The following is a 25,433-nucleotide window of genomic DNA, read 5'->3' on the forward strand; positions in this document are numbered from 1 at the left end:
GAAAGAAGGAAGGAAGGAAGAAGGAAGGAAGGAGGGAGGGAGGGAGGGAGGGAGGGAGGGAGGGAGGGAGGGAGGGAAAGGAATTATTCGATGCCAACTCTCATTTTCCTTCTCGTTCACGTAGGCGGACATGCCTCTTTGACGAGCCCCCCCCTTACCAACGGCTGCCCCAAAAAGCATCAAAAGCAAAAACCAAAACCAAAAATGATGATGAACATGATTGGACTCAAAGGTGTAATAATAATTACAACCCAACTATTCCCGACTATTTCTCTTTCCAGTCCAGGAGAGAAATCCCGTGTCTTGAGGCAGCTGATTTACTGGCTTCAAAAAAATGTCTGCTGAACATCCCCCCAGCCACGCCAGGATTTAGCTGGCAGACCTGCTGCGCCCTGCTGTCTTCTGGAGCGGAGCTGGAGAACCAGATGATGAGATGTTTCTTACAGTATATCTACCAACCGTCAAGGACTTAACCTTGCCCCTCTCCAACAGTGGTGGAATTCAAATTTGTTTACTACTGGTTCTGTAGGCGTGGCTTGGTGGGCGTGGCAGGGGAAAGTTACTGCAAAATCCCCATTCCCACACCACTCCAGTGGAAGGATACTGCAAAATCCCCATTCCCTCCCCACTCCTGGAGGAAGGATATTGCAAAATCTCTCTTCCCACCGCATTCCAGGGGAAGGATACTGCAAAATCCCCATTCCCTCCCCACTCCTGGGGGAAGGATATTGCAAAATCTCCATTCCCTCCCCACTCCAGGGGAAGGATACGGCAAAATCCCCATTCCCACCCCACTTCTTGGGGAAGGATACTGCAAAATCCCCATTCCCTCCCCACTCCTGGGGGAAGGATATTGCAAAATCTCCATTCCCTCCCCATTCTGGGGCCAGCCAGAGATGGTGTTTGCCGGTTCTCTGAACTACTCAAAATTTCCGCTACCGGTTCTCCAGAACCTGTCAGAACCTGCTGGATTTCAACCCTGTCTCTAACCCATCTCCCCTGCCATATCTTTGAAAGCTCCTTGTGTTGCCCTCCCCAACACACACACACACACACACACACACACACACACACACACACACAGAAAGAGAGAGAGAGAGAGAGAGAGAGAGAGAGAGAGAGAGAGAGAGAGAGAGAGAGAGAGAGAGAGAGACCCCTCTGCCAGCCACCTCCCTTGTGATCCACTCAGCCCAGAATTGCCTCTTCTCCGGGCAATCAGCCGATGAAAATTTAATGACGGTTTCTTTCAAGCCATTTGATCATGGCCTCTCGGCTGCCTGCCGCACCCCACCTGCCGGCTGGAGAGGCTCTTTTAATGGAACCTCAGGTTGGCCCTCCCGCGATGTGTTAATGAGGTTCTTGCTTGAAGGGGAGGGGGGGGGAAGGAAGAAGTAACAGCTCTCCTATATCTTCCTAACCTTCCCACCCCATTCCTCCCCTCCTTCTTGGTCTCACTTCTATTCTTTCTCTTTCTCTCTCCACCCCTTCTTTTTAAACCGCTCCTTCGTCTCCTTAAGTGTAGCTTCTGGCATTTCGAACTCCGTAATTGGCTCCGTGTTACTTCAGCCAGCCATTCTCCCTCTAGGTAAAGAGGCGGACCACCTGATCACGACCCTCCTCCCTCCCTCCTTTCATCTTGGACACTTCCCCTCCCCAAAGAGCCTCCCGCACCACCAGTCCATTAATAATGGATGGTCCCTTGACCCACCGCAGCTCTTTCTAGGCGGATATCTGTAGCCCTGCAAACAAACGGCCCCAAATCGATGGCGACGCAGAGCTGGCAAAGCAAACAGCAGGACAAAGTCATCCTGAAGCGAGAATAAAAAGTTGGGGAAAGCTCCAGGTGAAGATCAATAGGATTGGCTCAGAAATTCTACTCTTCCACCTGTCTCTTTGTCTGTGCCAGGGATCGGTAACCTTAAACACTCAAAGAGCCACAGAGGTCTTAACCGCAAGCCCCCGTTCAATTCTGGAGCCGACCGGAAGTCCAGTTCCCCCATCATAGTCTCGTCCTAGCACGGCGTCCTTTTTCCTCTACCTGTCCTAACCGAAAGCCCTATCAATTGTGGAGCCGACCAGCAACAGGGAGCCGCAGCAGAGGGATGAAAGAGCCACATGCGGCTCCAGAGCCACGGGCTGCTGACCCCTGGTCTGTGGAGATTCTCAAGTCCTCCAGGTCATGATTGTCCCAAAGGTGCTTTTTCAAGAGCTTGTTTTTTCTTTGAAGACGTTTTGCTTCCCATCCAAGAAGCTTCTTCAGTAAGTGAATCTTCAGAGCTGAAGAAGCCTTTTGGGTGAGAAGAGAAGTTTATCACCGACCTTGATATAATTAGACAAACTGCCAAAGGCTTCTCTTGGCAAAAGTTCAGAAGCAGAAGACGCCGACAAGAAATGAATACAGTGAAACAAGAAGCAAATCTCTCAACGTTGTTTTCCAGCAAAGAGGCCAAGAGCCATTGCTGGTCTTTTGGGAGCCTTATGGGAGGGGCCAATCATCTCCTGGCCTTACTCCTGAGTCGTCCTCTCTGCTTTAGCTGCTTCTGCCTTCTGGCAGCTCTTCTCATGCGTGCACTAGGAACAGGCTCCTCCTGTTACTCTGCCTCTCTACTGTCAGGCTCTGGAGGCTCCGAAGTCCGCACATCACTTCCCGATGGCCCTGGCCCCATCTCTGCCTCCGACGCAGAGCCCTCCTCCGGGCCTTCCCCAGCCTCCACGACTGACCCATGTTCTTCCTCAGCCTCCTCGCTGTCCGACTCCGCTGCCAGCTCCGCAGGCTGCTGGCGGACCACAACATCATTAGAAACACCCAGTTCCTCCAGTTTCATCTTGTGAACACATATCTACACTTAGTTGGAATGCAACTGTTCCCCAAAGAGCAACAGAGAAGAGCCAATCGGTGCAGAGTTGAGATGCAGAGCCCAAGGAAACGATATTCCAAAACTGGTGATGGAATCTATGCAGAAAGCGAACCCAGGAAAACATGCACAGCCTTACACACGCACACACACACATACACACACACTTAAAAGCCAGAACCCGATACATGTATTGATTTGTGATAGCGAAGAGGCGGTGCCGGTCGGCTGAGCGCTGAATAGCTGAGCACCAAATGCTCAATTGCTCAGACAGCTAAATCCAGATTCTGATGGGCAGGAAAAACATCCATTTGACCCAGATCTAAAATTTCTCTGGAGGCTTTTGGGGAACAACCCGAATCTGTAGTGCTCCCAAGGACTGCACCAATTGAGCTCGTTTTGTGCGTGTGTGCGTGCTAGGTGGGAGAGACAATGGACTTTCACATGAAACTGAAATTAAAACCAAAAAGAAAAATAAAACTATGTTTTTGATGTTTGTGAGGAAATTGCCTGAAACCAACTAGGAGTGTTCTCACCGGCTCCTTCATGCCACCACCTGCCTGTCCTTCCCAAGGTCAGCCTGGGAACGAGTCTACTCTACACAGGATGCTTTTTGACAAGACTGTACTCCAAAGGCTACAGTTTAATTCTGATCACAGTCACTCCATTAAAAGTCATGCACACAAGCTCCTTTCCTTTCCTTTCTTTTCCTTTCCTTTCCTTTCCTTCCCTTTCCCTTCCTTTCCTTCTATTTTTCTCCTTCTCCTTTCCTTTCCTTTCCTCTCTTCCTCCCTCCCTTCCTTCCCTCTCCCTCCATCTTTCCTCTTTCCTTTCCTTTCCTTTCCTTCCCTTCCCTTCTTCCCTTCTTCCCTTCTTCCCTTCCCTTTCCTTTCCTTCCCTTCTTCCCTTCCCTTCCCTTCTTTTCCTTTCCTTTCCTTCCCTTCTTCCCTTCCTTTCCTTTCCTTCCCTTCCCTTCCCTTCCCTTCCCTTTCCTTTTCTCTTTTTCCTTTCCTTTCCTTTCCTTTCCTTTCCTTTCCTTTCCTTTCCTTTCCTTTCCTTTCCTTTCCGTTCCTTTCCTTTCCTTTCCTTTCCTTTCCTTTCCTTTCCTTTCCTTTCCCTTCCCTTCCCTTCCCTTTCCTTTTCTCTTTTTCCTTTCCTTTCCTTTCCTTTCCTTTCCTTTCCTTTCCTTTCCTTTCCCTTCCCTTCCCTTCCCTTCCCTTCCCTTTTCTCTTTTTCCTTTCCTTTCCTTTCCTTTCCTTTCCTTTCCTTTCCTTTCCTTTCCTTTCCTTTCCTCTTCTCCTTCATCTAACCTATAGAACAAGTTGCCTCCAGAAGTTGTGAATTCTCCAATACTGGATGTTTTTAAGAAGAGATTGGCCAACCATTTGTCTGAAATGGTGTAGGGTTTCCTGCCTGAACAGGGGGTTGACTAGAAGACCTCCAAGGTCCCTTCCGTATTGTATTGTATTGCATTGCATTGCATTGCATTGCATTGCATTGCATTGCATTGCATTGCATTGCATTGCATTGCATTGCATTGCATTGCATTCTATTCTATTCTATTCTATTCTATTCTATTCTATTCTATTCTATTCTATTCTATTCTATTCTATTCTATTCTATTCTATTCCCCTCCTCTGCTTTCTATTCCTTTCTGTTCTCCAACTTTCTCTCAAACCTAGACTTCCCTTCATATTTTGCATTACCTGGGCTCCCCATCTTAGTCCCACAAAGATTATTCACCTCTGATGGAGAACTGTAATTCTGGGGGCCACTAGTATTCTAGACCCCGCATCTAAGCTTTGTCCTATTCTCACACTGCATCAAGAGAGTCTCCCCTGAACCTCCTCATCCTCCCCAAGCCTCCAAGTTAGGCTTTGCTCATTTCTCCCTCATTCATTTTTCTGTTCACGCTCAGCTTCGGGAGAAGGTCACTGCTGCCTTTTCTCCAACACCCTCATTCCACCGAGAAGGCAAAAGGTGTGCGAGTCATTTCTCATTGCAGGGAAATATGAACAGCTGTCTGGTGCCAACTATTACAGCCAGCCAAATGCTGTCGAGACTACAGGCGTTTGCCATGAATGAAAATGAAGAGGGGCAGGAACTGGAAAGAAAAAAAATATATATGTGTAAACTGAAAGCTAGAAGCCCGTGAGTACAATTTAGAATAAGAGAATAACAGAGGAACAGAAGGGACCTTGGAGGTCTTCTGGAAACCTTACACCCGTGATGGTGAACCTGTGGCACGTATGCCACAGGTGACACGCGGAGCCATATCTGTGGGCACGCAAGCATTGCCTTAGCTCAGCTCTTGTGCATATGCACGCACTGGCCAGCTGATTTTGGGGCCTTTCGGGACCACCGGAAGTTGGGAAACAGGCCGTTTCCGGCCTCCAGAGGGCCTCTTGGAAGCTGGGGAAGGCTGTTTTCGTCCTCCCCAGGTGCCAAGAAAGCCTCTGGAGCCTGGGGAGGGTGAAAAACGGGCCTACCTGGCTCACCGTGCCATTGTGTGCCAAAAGTGGAGGGAGTGCGGAAGGGCACATGCGCATGAGTGGGGGGGTGCATTTAATTATGGGTGTGGGCATGTGTGTGCGGGAACTCCCCGCTCTCCCTCCCTCCCTCTCTTTCTCTCTCCCTCTCTCTTTCCCTCTCTCTCTTTCCCTCTCTCTCTTTCCATCTCTCCCTCCCTCCCTCTTTCTTTCTCTCTCTTTCTCTCTCCCTTTCTCCCTCCCTCCCTCCCTCTCTCCCTCCCTCTCCCTCTTTCTCTCTCCCTCTCTTTCTCTCTCTCCCTCTCCCTCTCTCCATCTCTTCCTCTCTCCCACTCTCTCTCTCCCTCTCTCTTTCCCTCTCTCTTTTTCACTCTCTCCTTCTCTCCCTCCCTCCCTCTCTTTCTTTCTCTCTCTCTCTCTCCCTTTCTCCCTCCCTCTCTCTCTTTCTCTCTCCCTCTCTTTCTCTCTCTCCTTCTCTCCGTCTCTTCCTCTCTCCCACTCTCTCTCTCCCTCTCTCTCCCCCAACATGCTATTATTTATATAACATTTGCAAGAAAAAAAAAGATATTTGCAAATTGTTTACCTGCCAGCAACTAGCTGGGCTATGCCACCACCAACAATAACAACAATAACAACAACAACACAACTCTCCCACCCTTCCGTGCAAAAGCTAAGCAAACAAACGGAAAGCAAAAAAGAAGAGAAGAGAAGGAAAAGGCGTACTAAAGGAAGAACAAATGGACACTTCCCTTTGATTAGGAACCAACGTATAAACAACCAGGAAGGCATTAAGAATTAATCAGATACTAACCAGATGCATTTAACATTCGATCTTAACATAATCTGTAATAGCTCCAGCAACTGCCTGCTGCAGACGTAGAGAGCAATTTTCAAAGGCCCATCACACTAATTGCAAAGGTCTTCGTCAAGTCACCGCTTGGATAGCTCATCTTCTGTTTGATCACCGAGAAAATACATTTGTTTTTCTTGTCTGGTCTTGCTTTTAAAAAAAAAAGCTGATAGGGCAATTTCACAGATTTCTTTTTTTTTTTCCCCTGAAACCCACTTCATTTTCGTACAATGATGTTTGTCTGGGCAAGATTTTGAGGGCCAGGAGACAAGGAGTAGTCCTGTTAATTGGTGATGTCCTGTTGCAAACAGGGTGGAGTTATGGCATCCGCATGGGAGGCAGCCCAGATGTGAAATCCAGCAGTTTCTGACAGGTTCTGGAGAACCGGTAGCAGAAAATTTGAGCAGTTCGGAGAACCAGAAAATACCACCTCTGGCTGGCCCCAGAGTGGGGTGGGAATGGAGATTTTGCAATATACTTCCCCTGGAGTGGGTTGGGAATGGGGATTTTACAATATCCTTCCCCTGCCATGCCCACCAAGCCACAGAACTGGTAGTAAAAAAATTTGGATTTCACCACTGATAGGCAGGGATGATTTTCTAACATTTTCCTGGGTTTTGAGAAGTTAAACCTAAGTAAGTGGGAGATGTTGGGTAAAGGGGAAGGAAATGAATTTGTCACTGAAAAATTATTTTTTCTGAAACATCCACTTTCTGATTTGACCATGTCCGGGTTTCCTTTTGAAATGTCCTCATAGGACTTCTTGGATGCGATGCGTCTGACGTAATCTGTAAGGTTTCCATGCAGCTTGTCAACCCACAAAACTATTTATTTATTTATTTATTTATTTATTTATTTATTTATTTATTTATTTATTTATTTATTTATTTATTTATTTATTTATTTATTTATTTATTTATTTATTTATTTATTTATTTATTTATTTATTTATTTATTTATTTATTTATTTATTGGTTCGATTTATATGCCACCCTTTCTCCGGAGACTCAGGGCGGCTTACAATGCCTTAAGCATTGTATATACCTGCTTAGTAGGGCTTTCGCCTCCCCCCTCCAAGCGGTGTTCTTCTTTTTTTATACAAAGTCAGCTTATTGCCCCCACAATCCGAGTCTTCATTTTATCTACCTCGGAAGGATGGAAGGCTGAGTCAACCTTGAGCCTGGTGAGATTTGAACTCGCAGTAATTGCAGGCAGCTGGTGCTACTTAACAGCACTTTAGTCTGCTGCGCCACCAAGGCTCTTGGTGCCAAGGCAAAACTAGCACTGATGATGTTACCTACTTTGAGTCATGAACAAGCAAGCTCAGAGAGCACTAAGGACCCCACAGGTCAACCCTGAGCTACAAATTAGGAAATTGCCTGACTAGATGGCTCAGTGGCTAAAGACGCTGAGCTTGTCGATCAGAAAGGTCAGCAGTTTGGCAGTTCAAATCCCTAGTACAGATCTCCTGCCTGAGCAGGGGGTTGGATTAGATGACCTCCAAGGTCCCTTCCAACTCTGTTACTGATTTCCTGTTCACCGGACTCAATTCAGCTGGCTTCCCACAATGGAGCCCAGGCACTACAAACATTTTGAGATATCAAAGAATTCTGAATGCTTGTTCGGGGCCCCATCGGGTCCTAAAAGACACCAAGACCAAAAGCAAAGGAGTTTGATTCATTCCTGTAGCCCCTTTTTTTTTAAAAAAAAGATGAAACAATAAGGATGCCGAGAGAGAAAGGTATATCAGTGAAGGAGCGTGCGTCCTTCCAGATCTCCTGTGTTCCTCTCTTGGCGTCTGTCTCGTACCATTTATACAGTTATGACATTTGTCACTAGAGCCGAGGGGTTGGGGGGTTGGGGGTCGGAAATTGCATTTGAACAAAAATCACGGGAAACGCTGGAGTATGAAAGCGGAGGCAGAGCTTCTCGCCATCCAGGCCTTGCCTCTAGGCACAAATGACATTCGAAACAGCAGGCGAGTGACAATGTGCGAGTTTTAAATGAACAGCACTCCAAAGAAAGCTATCACTTCCTGCTTTTGTTCCTGTCCAAGCGGAGCAAACTCAAGAAATGAAGGATTTTCCTCCCCCCCAATCCTCAGCTACGTTCTAGGAGCAAAAGAGAGATGGATTTAATGGGCTTCAAACCAGGAGTGAAATCCAAAATTTTTCCTTACTGGTTCTGTGGGCGTGGCTTGGTGGGCGTGGCAGGGGAAGGATATTGCAAAATCTCCATTCCCACCCCACTCCAGGGGAAGGACACTGCAAAATCTCCATTCCCACCCCACTGCAGGGGTAGGAAACTGCAAAATCCCCATTCCCTCCCCACTCCAGGGGTAGTATACTGCAAAATCCCCATTCCCTCCCCACTCCAGGGGTAGTATACTGCAAAATCCCCATTCCCTCCCCACTCCTGGGGGAAGGATATTGCAAAATCTCCATTCCCTCCCCACTCCAGGGGAAGGATACTGCAAAATCTCCATTCCCTCCCCCCTCCAGGGGAAGGATATTGCAAAATCCCCATTCCTATCCCACTCCAGGGGAAGGATTCTGCAAAATCTCCATTCCCTCCCCACTCCAGAGGAAGGATATTGCAAAATCCCCATTCCCATCCCACTCCAGGGGAAGGATACTGCAAACCCTCCATTCCCTCCCCACTCCAGAGGAAGGATATTGCAAAATCCCCATTCCCTTCCCACACCAGGTTCTCTAGAACCTGTTAGAACCTGCTGGATTTCACCCCGCTTCAAACCCGTGTCTGCCACCAGCTTAGTATGGCTAGTCCTCGACGTACAACCACAATTGAGCCCAAAAGTTCGGTTGCTAAGCGAGACAGTTGCTACATGAATTTTGCCCCATTTTACAACCTTTCTTGCCACCGTTGTTAAGCAAATCCCACAGTTGTTAAGTTAGTAACACGGCTGTTAAGTGAATCTGGCTTCCCTGTTGACTTTGCTCGTCAGATGGTCGCCAAAGGGGGATGCCACGATTGCAGGACACGGCAACCGTCCTAAACACACCCCAGTTGTCAAGCATCTGAATTTTGATCACATGACCATGGGGATGCTGCCATGGTCATAAGTGTGAAAAACGGTCACAAATCAAGCTTTGGGAAAGGTTAGGAAAAAAAATATTTTGAATCTGAACTGGGGATATGGAACTCCAAATAACTCAGGTTCAGTAGGAGAAGAGCAAGCAGAAATGGCGGGAGGAGTTAAGGGAGTCATCGGCCCAGAATCATTACGTTCCCACAAATGGTCTAAACCCAATCTCTCTTGAATACTGTCGACCGTTATCTGGTGCCAATTTAGTTCTGAACTTTAGTTGACTAGATTCCTGTTTATTGCTTGAGCAATAAATTTTCTGAACTGCAACATAACTTACGGCCCTGATTCTTTGCGCCTGACACGTCTCATCCATCTTCGTCAAGGCTCTTGCAACTGTCCCTGCTGAGCCTTGCCACTAGATTCCATCACAGTCCATCTTTCACCATGGCAACCCAAGCTGGGATCGTGTTTCCCATCCCACCTGAGGTCAAAGAGGCAGAGAGGAATCCAGGTAGCTCACCCACTCCCCCGGGTAGGAGGTTTGCAGGAGCAATTGTGAAATAGTCATGCAGGATGCATCAGGTGTCTTCTTCCAAGACGTCTATTTCAGTAACCATGGGGAAGAAAGCGAGGCGGAATGATCTCCGCTGTGATTTGAAAGGATGCTGATTTGATCTCCAGGAGTACGAAACGGGGCATTAAGAGGAACAGCAAATGGTGGCCTAGCAATGGCCTTGGGAGAGCAGAACCTTCTAATGAGTCAGTTGCTAGGCATCTGCTGTTAGCAACGGATCCTTCTAAGCTGAATAAGCAGGAGGAATTAGCAAGATGCTAATGATGGGTGGGAAGCAGGAACAAAGCTGCAGTCGTCTGGTGAAACTGGTGAAGGGAGAGAGGAAGAGGAAGAGGAAGAGGAAGAGAGGAAGAGGAAGAGAGAAAAAAGAGAGAGAGTAAGAGAAAGAGAAAGAAAGAGAAAGAGAAAGAGAAAGAAAGAAAAAGAAAGAGAAAGAGAGAGGGAGAGGGAGAGAAAGAGAAAGAGGGAGGGAAAGAGGAAGAGAAGAGAAAGAGCAAGGGAGGGAGAGAGACTCTTAAAATAGCCCCTTTTAAAAGCTTCCATCCTGCTCACTCGCAGAAACAGGAGTGTTGATTTATTTATCAATGATATTTGCTTACTTTCCCTACAAGAAAATCCGATTAAAGATCTATTAATAATAGAAGAACAGATGATCCTTCGGACTGGAAATAAACTTTGAATAGGGGGGCCAAGAATGAAACCTCTCTATATTTTTAAAGCTCTAAATATTTAGAATGGAGGAAGGCAAAAAGGATGAACGAACGAACGAACGAACGCTGAGATCATCGGTGGATTCGTAAGAGGATTCTCTCTTTCCAGGAGAGAAACATGGAAAGAGGCCAACTTTTATAGCTAAGCCAAGTCTGCGTTGGTGAAAGACAATGCTTTGAATCCACAGCTGACTGGCGAATTCTGAGAGTTGAAGTCCACAAGTCTAGAGGGAGAGCTCTTGCCTCACAATCAGGAGGTTGGGAGTTTGATCCTAGGTAGAGGCGGAGGTAGGGTTTCCTGCTTGGGCAGGGGGTTGGACTAGATCAGGGGTCTCCAACCTTGGCAACTTTAAGCCTGGCGGACTTCAACTCCCTGGGGGATTCTGGGAGTTGAAGTCCCCCAGGCTTAAAGTTGCCAAGGTTGGAGACCTCTGGACTAGATGACCTCCAAGGTGCCTTCCAACTCTGTTAATCTGTTGAAGGTGGATCTTGGCCTCATTCTGCAAGGCTATTCTTAGATCTTTCTTATGCCAGATGTTTTGTTTTTTTTTTCATTTTATTAAATTTGTATACCGCCCTACTCCCAAAGGACTCAGGGCGGTGAACAGCCATAAAATAAAACATATAAATACAAAATTTAAAATAGAGATAAAACAAATTAAATAAATTTGGCTGAACCATTTTAAAACCCCAATTTAAAACCAAATTTAAAATTCCCATTTAAAAAGAGGAAAAGTTTAGGTCAGGCCAGCTTGATGGAATAGGAACGTCTTAAGCGCGCGGCGGAAGGTACGCAGATCTGGAATCCTCCGTATGGTGTTGGGCAGGGTGTTGGGCAGGGTGAGACAGAACTGCAAAGTCTTCAAGTGGCCAAGGTTGGACACCCACCCCGGATGTAGAAGGAGACGTATGTCCCTTTGTGGTTGAAGATGAAGACGTTGAAAGCTTCTAAGAGGTAATAATTTGAGGCAGCCACCTCCAAAAAGCCATTTCTCTTCTACGGCTCTGAACGATTTCCCTTCTCAAACAGCTGCTCCCTTCCTCCAGCCAACCAAACAGTGTATTTATTAGTTCAACAGTACAGATTTACCGAGGCTGCGGGCAAACCCTGAGGCTTAATGAGACAGGATTCCCGGAGGGTTGATAGCTTTTGAAGCAACCCTCCCATTGACCTGCAACCAACTTGCCTTTTCTCACGTGGTCTCTTCGCCCCAAGGATAAGTCATCACCTGATTTCTATAGCCTGAACCTGTCCAAAATTCAAAGAAGGCCATTCCCAACTCTTTATTTCTCCCAGTTCTTAAGCCAAGACTATTTCAATGTCTCCATAACCCAACTTCCCGTACGAAGATTAGTTTTCTGAACAACTTACAGTGTTTTCATAAGGCGTGGGGTCTTTGGTGCACCCTGAGTTTAGTTGTTGTTTTCTTCCAGATGTTTCGTTTCCCAGCTAGGGCTCATCACCACAAGGGTTTCAGTTATCTAGTTGGGTAATTAAACATCTGGAAGAGAACAACCAAGCTCAGAGAGCATCAAGCAACCCCACAGATCAACTCCCAGCTAGAAATATTCTCTTCTGTTGGTTTTATAAGGGACATGGGAGAGAGAAACAGAAAAAATCATTTGGTGGAGGTTTGATTCAGATGATAAATGGGAAAAATAAAATCCTGAAAATGACCAGCATGACACTCTGAGGCCGGGAAGGAGGAGGAGGAGAAGGAGAAGGAGAAGGAGAAGGAAGAAGAGGAGGAGGAGGAGGAGGAGGAGGAGGAGGAGGAGGAGGAGGAGAAAAAATAATATTATTTGGGGGACCCAGGAGGAGGAGAACGAGGAAGAAGATAAGAGGAGGAGGAGGAGGAGGAGGAGGAGGAGGAGGAGGAGGAGGAGGAGGAGAAAAAGAAGAAATAATATTATTATTTGGTGGACCCAGGAGGAGGAAGAGAAGAAGAAGAAGAAGAAGAAGAAGAAGAAGAAGAAGAAGAAGAAGAAGAAGAAGAAGAAGAAGAAGAAGAAGAAGAAGAAGAAGAAGAAGAAGTAGTAGTAGTAGTAGTAGTAGTAGTAGTAGTAGTAGTAGTAGTAGTAATATTCTTTGGGGGACTGCAGGCAGCTGGTGGACTGACCACTCAGGAGGAGGAGGAGGAAGAGGCTCTCATCAACCCCAAAAGGACAAATGACCACATTCCTATTTCATCACCGCACCCTCAGGGTCTCTTTCTCAAAATGCCCAGCGTGGTTTCCAGCAAACAAGCAAGCAAGCAAACAAACAAACAAAGCTTTCTACTCCTTAATTACTTCAAAATGTGGTTGGACCTCCTGTGCTTTTGTAGCCTCCCAGTCTCCCAGCCTGCCAAAGAACCGTCGTATTTCTGTTTTCCTTTGTCTTTCAGCAGAAGAGAAGGTCCGAATCCATCAAATCTCACTTCTTGCTAGATCGCTTTTCTAGCCGGGCGCATTTATTTACGATTGATCTATAGAATGTCTGCCTTTCGCTGTTGTTTATCCCTCTGCAGATCATTAAATCCTTCCACCCCCACCACCCCCATTGGTAAAGCTGGGTGTAAAAGATGTTTTCGTGCCGAAAATGCAAAATCGTTTGTTTTGTTTTCTTCCTGGGATTCCCAAAGGCTGCCACTTCTGGGCTTTGGGACCTCACCTCTGAAGTCTGAAGGAGCTTTGCAAACCGTTGGGGTCCTGGAGAACCAAGCTCCGCTCGGCTCCCTCCTGCTTCCAAGAGGCTTTCTTCTGATCCCCAACCCACTCAGCAATGCCCTTTCAATTAATCAGGCAGCCCACACAGCTAGGCTATAATTGAGTCCCATGGTGCCCTGATTAGACACCCCACCAAGGGGGAAACTCTCGGCTGCTCGGCTATATTTCTTCAACGCAAAAAAATGTAGAACGTCGAACGCTTCTGGTTCTGCAACCCAACAAGAGGGAAACAGACTTCAGAGGATCACTAGAACTGCAGAAAAAACCATGGCTACCAACCTGCCTTCCATGGAGGACCTGTATCCTGCACCAAACTGATTTTAAACTTAATATCAGCAGCTAGGCTGTTGGTAGCGCAATACTGGAAGACAGACTCTTTGCCTACTATTGAAGAATGGACATTGAAAGTAGCGAATTTAGCGGAAACGGCGAAAATTTCTGCGTATTTGAAGGACTATACACAAGAAAGATACATATCGGAATGGAGAAGATGGATTGATTATATTCAAAATAAGTATCAGACAAGAAAATATCAAATAGCTTATGAATGAATGTTAAACTCTAGAAGTATTATGGTTAACCATAGTGGAGTTAAGGTTTCAGGGGGGGATTTGGTAGTTTAAGAATAGTTAGGTTAATTTAGTTTATGATTGTTAATCGAAATACCCTGTATTTTGCTCTGGGAAGTCTGGGGGTGGGGAGGGTGGGATGGGAAGGGGGGAAGGGATGTGGGGGTGGTTGGGAGGGGAAAAGGGTGGGGGGAATATTGGGGGGGGATTTTCTTTGTAAAACTTTTTAATAAAAAAAAAAAGAGAGAGAGCTGTGAAAATATTTACAGACCTCTCACATCCTGGACATAAACTGTTTCAACTCCAATGCTATAGAGCACTGCACACCAAACTGGTTGGGTGGCTTTGGGCCAATCACCAGGAAACAGTGAGTTCTAGTCCCATTTTAGGCAGGAAAACCAGCTAATCACCAGGAGATGTGAGTTCTAGTCCTGCCTAAGCCATGAAAACATACTGGAGGACTAGGTCAAGTCGTTCTCTTCTCAGCCCAAACAACTTCATAGTGTTGTTGTCGTAGGGAAAATAGGAAGAGGGATGAGTATTATTGGCTGCCTTATTCGTAAAAATAATACAGGCGGGGGGGGGGAAAGTGTAACAATAAAGAAAAATAAATAAAATTCAGAATGTTTGCAGAAGTTTGGGGGGTGGGAAACATACTCACACAATGACATACGGGTGGGGGACATTTCCCTTGCGAGTTGAGGGCAGGTTGGAGGCACTGTGGAGCACGAAGGTGATGGATTCCTTTTCGGGATTAGCCAGGTGCCACTCATTTGTGTGGGACGTCAACGCGGCTTGTCCTGGTCCAGCTGGATCTTCTTTCACCTGCCAGGTGGAAGCCAGAGAAAAAAATTGAAACCTGTGGATGGAGGTCTGATCTTCTATCAGAAGGAGGAAGGAATGGCAAGTTCATTGGAGTCGGTTTCCTTCCACGGGTTCAATCACCACCGTAGCTCCATTTCTGGAAGTAGAAGATGCCACGGACACTTTCAGGAGCTCCTCAAACAGGGGATTACGGGAGGCGGAAGCATCTATCTGAGTTGGGTTACAATGAGGACCAGAAGTTGCATTGTTAAGCAAGACAGTTCTTTGTTTGTTTTCCACATTTCTGAACCGACCATCTTCCTTAAAGAGGGACTGTTCTTAAGTGAAACACTGGTTGTTAAATGAATCCAGCTTCCCCCTCCCTCCACCCATTTACTTTGCTTGTCAAGAAACCATCTGGGAAAGTTACAAATGATGATCACTGGATGGATAGATGGATAGATGGATGGATGGATGGAAGGAAGGAAGGAAGGAAGGAAAAGGAGAGGAGGAAAGAAGGAAAGGAAAGAAGGAAGGAAGAGGGAGGGAGGGAAGAAGGAAGGAAGGAAGGAAGGAAGGAAGGAAGGAAGGAAGGAAAAGGAGAGGAGGAAAGAAGGAAAGGAAAGAAGAAAGGAAAAGGGGGGAGGGAGGGAGGAAAGAAGGAAGGAGGGAAGGAAGGAGGGAAGGAAAAGGAGAGGATGAAGGAAAGAAGGGAAGAAGGGAAGGAAGGAAGGAAGGAAAAAGGAAGGAGGGGAGGGAGGGAGGGAGGGAGGAAAGAGGCTCCATACTTTGTTTCATGTGACTGTTAATCCTAACAACTATAGTGTTGTAAATACACACACACAAACACACACACACAGAAAAGCGAGGCAAGAGTTAAATGTTTCAGCTTCCTTGACTTGCAAATGAAGGATGGGGGAAGATGCTCTTCATCACCTTTTCATTAGCGCTTCATCGACAGCCATTCCCAAGAGTTTGAAACACCCCCCCCCAATCTAAAGGAAGATGCTTGGCTACCCCAAATTATTCCACACTCCAACAGTTCCTTACATGCCCTCCTTTTATTCCACTGGTGGAAATCGTGAGGGATGACTGGAAAAAACGCCTCTCTGGATGGCAGGTCTGGAAAACGGAGGGCGGCGGGAGGGGGGGGGGCACTGCTAGCTTTTCCGAGAAATACCTCCACCTCATTTTATGTGCAGCTGACATGTTGCTTCTAATCCAGCCAAAGCCGAGACTGAGACTAAAAGCTTCCAGGCTGCGTTAAGCAATTACGTCTCGATTACCGCCAAAGGTTAGAGGAGACCAGGAGAAGAGATAAGGCCTGGTTCCTGGCGGGAGAAAGCAGGGCAGCCACTTTTGCTGAGCGTACAATAAAAAGATGGAAGGAGGGAGGAAGGAAGGGAGGGAGGGAGGGAAGAAGGGAGGGAGGGAGACAGAAGCGAAGGAAGGAAGGAAGGAAGGAAGGAAGGAAGGAAGGAAGGAAGGAAGGAAGGAAGGAAGGAGACAGAAATAAAAAGGAAGAAGGGAGGGAGGGAGGGAGACAGAAAGGGGAAGGGAGGGAGGGAGGGAGACAGAAGGGAAGGAAGGAAGGGAGACAGGGGGAGGGAGGGAGGGAGAAAGGAAGGAAGGAAGAAGAGAAGGAAGGAAGGAGACAGAAATAAAAAGGAAGAAGGGAGGGAGGGAGGGAGACAGAAAGGGGAAGGAAGGGAGGGAGGGAGAAAGGAAGGAAGGAGAGAGGGAAGAAAAGAAATAGAAGGAGGAAGGCTGGAAGGAAAGAAGGGAAGAAATTTTGAGGGGAGGGGAAGGAAAGAAGCAAGGAAGGAAAATTCTAAGACCAAAAACTGGTTTCCTCTGCAGTTCATGATGTACTAAAGGAGTTGGTGGCTACATTTTTCATATAAACTGTCAAACTATTCAGTAAGTCTGCACTACTATTAATCTTCTCATCGTTCCCACCACCCATCTCCTCCCACTTATGACTGTATGACTGTAACCTTGTTGCTCGTATCCTTACGATTTATATTGATATTGTTTCCTGATTGCTTATTTGTACCCTATGGCTATCATTAAGCGTTGTACCGTATGATTCTTGACGAACGTATCTTTTCTTTTATGTACACTGACATCATATGCACTAAGACCAATTCCCTGTGTGTCCAATCACACTTGGCCAATAAAGAATTCTATTCTATTCTGTTCTATTCTTCTGTTCTATTCTATTCTATTCTATTCCTTATTCTATTCTATTCTATCCTATTCTACTCTACTCTACTCTACTCTACTCTATTCTATTCTATTCTATTCTATTCTATTCTATTCCTTATTCTATTCTATTCTACTCTACTCTACTCTACTCTACTCTACTCTATTCTATTTATTCTATTCTATTCTATTCTATTCTATTCTATTCTACTCTACTCTACTCTACTCTACTCTATTCTATTTATTCTATTCTATTCTATCCTATTCTACTCTACTCTACTCTACTCTACTCTACTCTACTCTATTCTATTCTATTCTATTCTATTCCTTATTCTATTCTACTCTACTCTACTCTACTCTATTCTATTTATTCTATTCTATTCTATTCTATTCTACTCTACTCTACTCTACTCTACTCTACTCTACTCTATTCTATTTATTCTATTCTACTCTACTCTACTCTACTCTACTCTATTCTATTCTATTCTATTCCTTATTCTATTCTACTCTACTCTACTCTACTCTATTCTATTTATTCTATTCTATTCTATTCTATTCTATTCTACTCTACTCTACTCTACTCTACTCTACTCTATTCTATTTATTCTATTCTACTCTACTCTACTCTACTCTACTCTACTCTATTCTATTCTATTCTATTCTATTCCTTATTCTATTCTACTCTACTCTACTCTACTCTATTCTATTTATTCTATTCTATTCTATTCTATTCTACTCTACTCTACTCTACTCTACTCTACTCTACTCTATTCTATTTATTCTATTCTACTCTACTCTACTCTACTCTACTCTATTCTATTCTATTCTATTCTATTCCTTATTCTATTCTACTCTACTCTACTCTACTCTACTCTATTCTATTTATTCTATTCTATTCCTTATTCTATTCTACTCTACTCTACTCTACTCTATTCTATTTATTCTATTCTATTCTATTCTATTCTATTTATTCTATTCTACTCTACTCTACTCTACTCTATAAAATGCACATGTATGCAAGAGAGAGAGAGAGAGAGAGAGAGAGAGAGAGAGAGAGAGAGAGAGAGAGAGAGAGAGAGAGAGAGAGAGAGAGAGAGAGAGAGAGAGAGAGAGAGAGAGAGAGAGAGAGAGGTTTTATCTCTTTGGTGCCCTTTCCAGGAAGTTCTGCATTATACAACAGCAGGCACTCGGTCGATTCAGGGCTGGTTCTTTTGAAAGTTCCCATCTTGTGGCCTTTGCCAGAGCTGAGTTGGACAAGCACTCAAGAAGTCACCCCGGGAGCCCTCTATCCACGGTTGGTCCACCCTCTGCAAATAATAAAGACGCGGTCAAATGAAAGGCTGACGTCCTTCTGGGCCTTGAAGGGGTCGGGGGCAGAATGAATAAAAGATGAAACATTAAAAGAAACCGAGAGAAGCGGGTATTTATTTATTGATGCCTTTGCTCTCCTTGCTGCCTCTCTTCCAAAGGACCCTATGGTATATAAGGACCTTCCAATTTGAAATTTCCAAAATGTGTGAGGTTGATGGACCGGAGAGCTAAGAATTGGCCCCAAATCTCCCAACCCAATATGGAAAGATTTGAACTAAGGCTTCCTGGCCTTCACTCAACATCTGCCAGCCCTTTAAGGCAGCCCAAACCCGAAGCACAAACCAGGAGTACTGATGCTACCTTTTATTGTAGGTAATTTCAGCAACACAATCTTGGAAGTCTGAAAATGCTTCCCCATTCCTTTACCTGAAGGTGCTTTTTCCAAAAGTCTTCAAGGGCACCCTTCCCCCCAAAAAATCATAGGAAATACTCTACTACCAGTAGTTGAGAAGGAAGTCCTAAGATCTGTAGGAAGTTAGCACCCACCCCTCTCCTAGAAGAATGAAATATGCTAGGAAATATTAAAAAAGCAGAATATTATATTTCCCTGGATGAGAAATGGAGAAACATATTTTTTTTTTGAGGCAGGAAGCAGACTCACTCTTAATAGCCCCCACCCTCCTCAATAGCCCACAACAGATGTCCGCACTTAAAAGATAAAAAGATAGCTAGGTCTATTCATAAGCAAATACCCTCACTCAAGATCCAGCAACGGTAGGATTAGCCCTCTACCTATCTAGCAACAGAACTCACCATATGGCACCTGGGAAGATTACATCAGCCAGCAAGATTCAACCAAGCTTGGGACTCAAAAGACAACCTACAAAGTTAGGTTGCATGGCCCCATGGGAGTCTGACAACCAATCAGAATACAAGCTCAAATTCAAAGCCCAACAGAGGCTATAAATATCTCCCTCTCTCCCTCCCTCCTTCCCTCCCTCCCTTTCTCTCTCTCATGTGCTTTTTTGCCCAGGACCTCAAAACTATGTGGTCCTGTCCACCATTAAACCATCCTTCCAAACAGCCACCATGTTTCCAATGTCTTTCTCCCCACTTGGAACTGAACCCAGATGGACATTTCTTCCAACAGATCCAAACCATGCTTGCAAAGCTACCACTTCTTGTCCTCTTGTTTTGGGGGTTCAACCTTGTTTATTTCAAGTCTTCTTGGCTAGTCCTGTTCAATGTCCCTGCTTGAAAGCTTCACGAGACAAGCCTACTTTGGTCCATCTCTCTTCTGTCTTCTCCATCCTCAATCATAACAAAGTCCTTGTCGGTTGCCTTAGATTGCTCTGATATTTCCAGTGGTGGGATTCAAATAATTTAACAACCGGTTCTCTGCCCTAATGACCAGCTGGGTAGTTGTGGCTGGGTGGTCATGTGACTGGGTGGGTGTGGCCAACTCAACATCACTCACGTCGAGGGGCGCTTTGCCTCGCCCAGCCTCTCATGACTGTGGGGATGCTGCAACAGTCGTAAGTGTGAAAAACAGTCATAAGTCACTTTTTTTCAGCTGATCGTTGCATCCCAGCTGGAAGAACTCCAACAGGGGAGAATTTGCTCCCAACAGCAGTGTAATAAGCTTAAAATAACCCTTCCCCTTTAAGAAAGTCAAGCCCCTAATAAAGCAAAGGAAAGTACCAGCAAATCGGGGGATGGGACTCCGGAGAAGCTCAGTAAGTCTGGACGTACTGCCAAGAACCTTTAGCTGTTACAATGTAACAAGGCTTAACCTAGAGGCCGTTTCTATAAGCAGGGCAATAAAGATTAGGCAAGAAACAACACCAGAATATTTCCTTCCTGCCTTCCTTACAGGATTAACCCTGTAAAGTGGAAAAAAACAAAAGGAGATTTCTTCCAACAACCGGTTCTCCAAACTGCTCAGAAAGTTAACAAACGGTTCTGAAGAATAGGCACGAACCGGCTGAATCCCACCACTGGATATTTCTCTCTTTAGACCCAGAATTGCTCCCGAGAACACTTATGCAATCCTACCCTCCTGGAAAGACGTGCATTTATATCATTCCTTTTGGCACAACCAATTTGTACTCATTCTCCTAAAGAAGCCAAGCATAAACCCATATAACAGCCGAATGCATATTCTCTATTTACTCTTGCCTCCGGCTTTATTTTTTTTTATTTTTTATTTTTTTTTCTTCGTCTCTCTTTCTCCTTCCCGGAGTCCTGTTTGAAATGGGAAGCATCTGTAGAGTTTTCTTAGCATTCCTCTCTGAAGCATGAACGAAAACAACGGAGGGAAGGAAGGTTTGAAAGCACAAGGGGGGAAAAAAATAACAACCTTTTGCAAAATTGACGTAGCACTGGAGGCGTTTGCGAAACTGATCAAGCAGGTTGAGACGTTTGGGGAAAAGATGCAGGAGATCAGCCTCTTTATGAGACAGATCAAACCTGGTTTCTTCAGATCTTTTTGTTGATATATCTCCAAACACACCAGCCTGCGTCATTATTTCATACCTTATTCCCACAGAGTCTATTAGGAATGCACTCAATTTTTATTTCAGCCCCAAACCGAGAATTGGATACCTTTAAAAGCTTAATCTGCATTCGTACCAGCCATTGCTTGGATTTATTTTATTTTTCTTTCCTTGCGAAATAAGCTTTATTTTTAAAAAAACCTAATATTAGACAAACTCTTGATCTACTAGGTTACATAAAATGTTCTACTGTAACGGCATACCTTTTTTTATCATCTTTGTTAGGCCAAAGAATTTAACACGGCACTGTCATATAATGTAAATAATACGATGTGACATAAATCTTTATGGCTTTCCATTAAAATGGCAGATAAAGATCCCTGAGTATTAAAGGAGATGGCCGTTTTTAATTTCCTGGCTTTAAAAAAAAAGACCGAGTAGGTATTTTAAGAACCTTACCTAGTTACCCTGAAAAATACCAGTAACAGAATTTGAGAGGAATGAAACGGTTATAAGAAAGAAAGAAAGAAAAAATCTGGGTCATTTTGGTGCCATCCTAAAACACAGCTGCTCCACTTTACATTCTATTTCTAATCTATAATGACATTATATTTATTGCTAACCTACCTTTTTGGTTCCGAAAGAAAAGAAACTGAATCGACTTCGCATGTTGGGTTTTCTGTGGTCTGATTTTTTCTGAAGTCACCAGGTTCCAAAAGAAGAAGGGCGGGGGGGGGGAAGCAAAATAGGAGAGAATTCTCAGTAACATGGATTGATAAAAGGGAGATTTCATGCTACGTTAACTGGAATTCACGAATGGAAGAACATAGGAGAAAATCGGTTCATATCTGCAAAATATGTACTGTAGTATGTCTTGGAGAGCTGGCCATGTGCTGAAATACACACGTCTCAAGATTTTGCAAACCGGTGAAACCAAAAGAGTTTGTGTACTTTCAAGAGCACTCGGATCCTTCAAGAAATAAAAAGATAAAAGGTAAAGGTTCCCCTCGGACATATGTGCTAGTCATTCCCGACTCTAGGGGGCGGTGCTCATCTCTGTTTCAAAGCCAAAGAGCCAGCGCTGTCCGAAGACGTCTCCGTGGTCATGTGGCCGGCATGACTCAACGCCAAAGGCGCACAGAACGCTGTTACCTTCTCATCAAACGTGGTCCCTATTTTTCTACTTGCATTTTTTACCTCCTTTCGAACTGCTAGGTTGGCAAAAGCTGGAACAAGTAATGGGAGCTCACCCCATTACATAGCACTAGGGACTCGAACTTTTGATCAACAAGCTCAACGTCTTAGCCACTGAGCCAATAAGGTGGTGCAATTTTTTTTTTTAGACGATAAAGAAGCAGAAACTGAATTAATGGAACCCACAACCCTATATTTGAAGGTGGGTTCCAATATTTCTGTCCAGAAAAAAACAACTTGACTGATACTATATTTCTTGGGTCCCAAAGAGAGCCACCTGTGATGTCACTTTGTGTTTGTGTGTATGTATACAAAAAGTCAAGAAGTTGCTAGAGCCATACAATCCACCAAGCTACCATCTTGTTTGGCTCTCCGTCAGTATGATCGATTTAATGGTCTCCATATTTCTTCTCCTCCCTTGGGGTTCATTCTAACAGAGTGTAACATCTTCCTTGAAAATATTGTGCTTGTGTGCATTCAAGATACTGTTTTACGAAAGCTAATAGGGAAAAGACCAACAGGGAATTTAATTATGGGCTCCTTCTCTTCTGTTATTGGGGTCCCAGCAAAAAGCAACGACTGTTAATAGGGTACGTTTTGTCTGATAAGGAGAAGGACGAGTGGGTGACATGATAGCAGTGTTCCAATATTTGAGGGACTTCCAGAAAGAAGAGGGAGTCAAGCTGTTCTCCAAAGCATCTGAAGACAGGAGAAGCAGCAATGGATGGAAACTAACCAAGGAGAGAAACAACCTAGAACTAAGGAGAAATTTCCTGAAAGTCAGAACAATTAATCAGTGGAAAGACTTGCCTTCAGAGGTTGTAAGTGCTCCATCACTGGAGGGTTTTTGAGAAGAGATTGGACAATCATTTGTCTGAAATGGTGAAGGGTTTCCTGCTTGAGCAGAATATTGGAGTAGAAGTCCTCCAAGATCCTTTCCAATTCTGTTATTTTCCACTGCCATTAGTCATAATGCAACTTCTCCCCCCCGCCTTTCCTTGGTAAAATATGACACAACGCAATTCTAGATTTTCCCATTCTTCTGGCATTCACCTGCACCTGGAGAATCAGGTCAACTCACCTCCAAGTTAGATGTCTCTTCATCGGTTTCATCAGCCATTTCTTCAGGCAATTCTGGATTCTCGTCGGTTACTTCAGAATAATTTCTTACAGTAGCACTACTACCTTTTGTGTGTGAAAGTGTGACCCAGCTGCAGTGTTTATCATCACGATTGCTTCCAGCACTTTAAAAGAGAAGAGGGCTTGTTCCATTCTAACTTCCAGGGAGCTTCTCCATCATCGGCTGGAGGTTCGACAAAGGAATGAACGTGTCTACTGAACTGTGGAGTTGAGCGGAAGCTTGTCGGTTCCATCACAACTGACTGGTTGTGATGTCATCAGCTTCACTCTTCCGAGGCCAACAGGATCTCACCTTGACAACTACCAAGGCATTCTGAGGATATTTTTAAAGACTTTTCGTAGGGTTGCCTAGCAAAACGGGCAACAATGGGTATTCTGTGCACCTTCTCGTGAACTTCCTGTTTGATACTTGATGGAGGATGCTAACCAATTTCCAGAGCCTAAAGCATTCTTGGTTTGAAGTGTAGAGAATGGGTTTTAATTGTTTTTAATGGTTTAACTTTTAATGTTATATATATGGTTTTTAAATGCATTGTAAGCCGCCTTGAGTCTTTGGAGAAAGGTGGCATACAAGTTGAATAAATAAATAAATAAATAAATAAATAAATAAATAAATATCAAGGTGACATCAAATTCAGGACAATCACCATGCCAATTGCAGGTGGCACGTTCAGAATTGCAAAGAGGAAAGAGATCATGGATCAAATGGCTCAGAAAACCAGGGAAAAACACTTGCACAGTTGCATCGGTTGTGAGTCTCCTGAGGTAACGCTTTATCCATTGGTCCCATGAATTCCAGAACTTTGGGTGATCTCTTTCTCCAATTTGATCACATAATATCAGAGTGTGTTTCACCGAGAGCCAGGAGTCGCCTCTTCTTGTTAAGATCTCCTTCGACAAGGCCTAAACCTTCCCCCATGTGTGATTTACGATCAGTTGTTGCAAACACGTGGGGAGCGTTATCCTTCTCTGGAGACGTCATAAAATAATATGAAGATGAAGTGACTGCAGCGTAAGCTTTCTTAACTCAACGGTTCCCTGGGCACTAGTAAAACCAGATGAAAAGTCCTTGTGCGAACTAAATATAGCCGTAACAAACATAAACAAAACAGCTAGACAAGAAGCAGCCAAGAAGAAGGGAAACAAGTCTCGTTTCTGACAAAGAGAACAAAATAATAATAATAACTTTGTTGTCATTGTACATGTATACACAGTATACCCATACAACGAAATTCACGTAACACCCGAAGACCAGGTTGAACACACATAACAATCCCCAAACACACTCCCACCCACCACAAATTCCCCACCCCTAAACCACCCAAACATCCACACAACAGACCAAGTAATGCTGTCCAACAGCTCACCGATGGTGGCCCTTTAGTCCATTGTTGAGGGCAATTATAGCTCTGGGATAAAAACTATTCAGAAGACGTGTGGTCTGAGTTTTAATTGTTCCGTATCTTCTGCCAGAAGGCAACAGTCCAAAAAGATTGTGAGCAGGATGGGAAGAGTCTCTGAGAATGTTATGCAACTTCCTCAAACAGCGAGATTCGAAGATGTCATCCAGGGCTGGTAGCTGGAGCCCGATGATATTCTGGGCAATTTTAATGATTCTCTGTAGAGCTTTTTCGTCCGCTACAGAGCTGCTCCCATATCATGCAAGAATGCCGTATGTCAGGACACTCTCAATGGTGCTGCGATAGTAGGACGGAAGTAGATGCTGAGATAGATTTAGCTTCCTGAGCATTCTCGGGAAGTACAGCCTCTTCTGTGCCTTCTTCACAAGCATGTCAGCATTCACAGTCCATGAGAGGTCCTCCGAGATATAAATGCCCAGAAATTTAAAACTACCAACCCTCTCCTCGGCCGAAGAGGTTGTAGAAAAAATGGTTTTAAAAGTTTTTTTTTTTAAAAAAAGTTGGCCACGCCCACCCAGTCACATTACCCCACCCCCAAGCCATGCCCGCAGAACCAGCAGTAACAAATTTTAAATTTCACCACTGCTTCTACGTCTCTGAGTCTAGGCAAACCATCTCGTAGAATAGCAATGGAGGGCAAAAACCATTTTTAGTTTCTGATCTTTAGCAGGTCGCCATGTTAATGGCGGTCCTGATAGGCTTACAAAGGATTTTTTAAAAAACTCTTCCGTTGCTCATTTTGGCTGTTTGTTTTCAAGAGTGTAACAAGGAACGTTAGCAATCCTGTGTTTTGCCATATTTTCCTTGCGCCCGACTCTCTCACACACACACACGCACAAAAAGCGAGGTTGCTTGGTTTTACTTTACAATTCGGTTGACTTTTGCAAAACCTAAACAGTGGCATGGCGAGATATGTGGGTAGGTGGGTTAGACTTCCCCCCTATTCCTTTGCGCTCTCTAGGGAAACCCCGGCACTCCAAATAATCAGATTTAAGGCTGCGAAATCTCATTTGAAGGTCTATTAATGCCCAGCTGGAATGGTGCAGGCTCCATCCTGG

General features: G+C 44.7%; 1 protein-coding gene across 1 annotated transcript in view; it reads right to left on the bottom strand.

Annotated features, from left to right (window-relative positions):
- Positions 1-25,433, bottom strand: part of CCDC33 (coiled-coil domain containing 33) — a 101,083-nt gene that overhangs the window by 60,902 nt on the left and 14,748 nt on the right. Inside the window, exon 4 of the mRNA XM_087878108.1 lies at positions 14,467-14,630. Coding sequence (XP_087734234.1) covers positions 14,467-14,630 — 164 coding nt within the window. The remainder of the gene's footprint in view (positions 1-14,466; positions 14,631-25,433) is intronic.

Source organism: Pantherophis guttatus, chromosome 13 (genome assembly GCF_059756535.1).
Source record: "Pantherophis guttatus breed Tessera chromosome 13, ASM5975653v1, whole genome shotgun sequence".
Taxonomy (NCBI): domain Eukaryota; kingdom Metazoa; phylum Chordata; class Lepidosauria; order Squamata; family Colubridae; genus Pantherophis; species Pantherophis guttatus.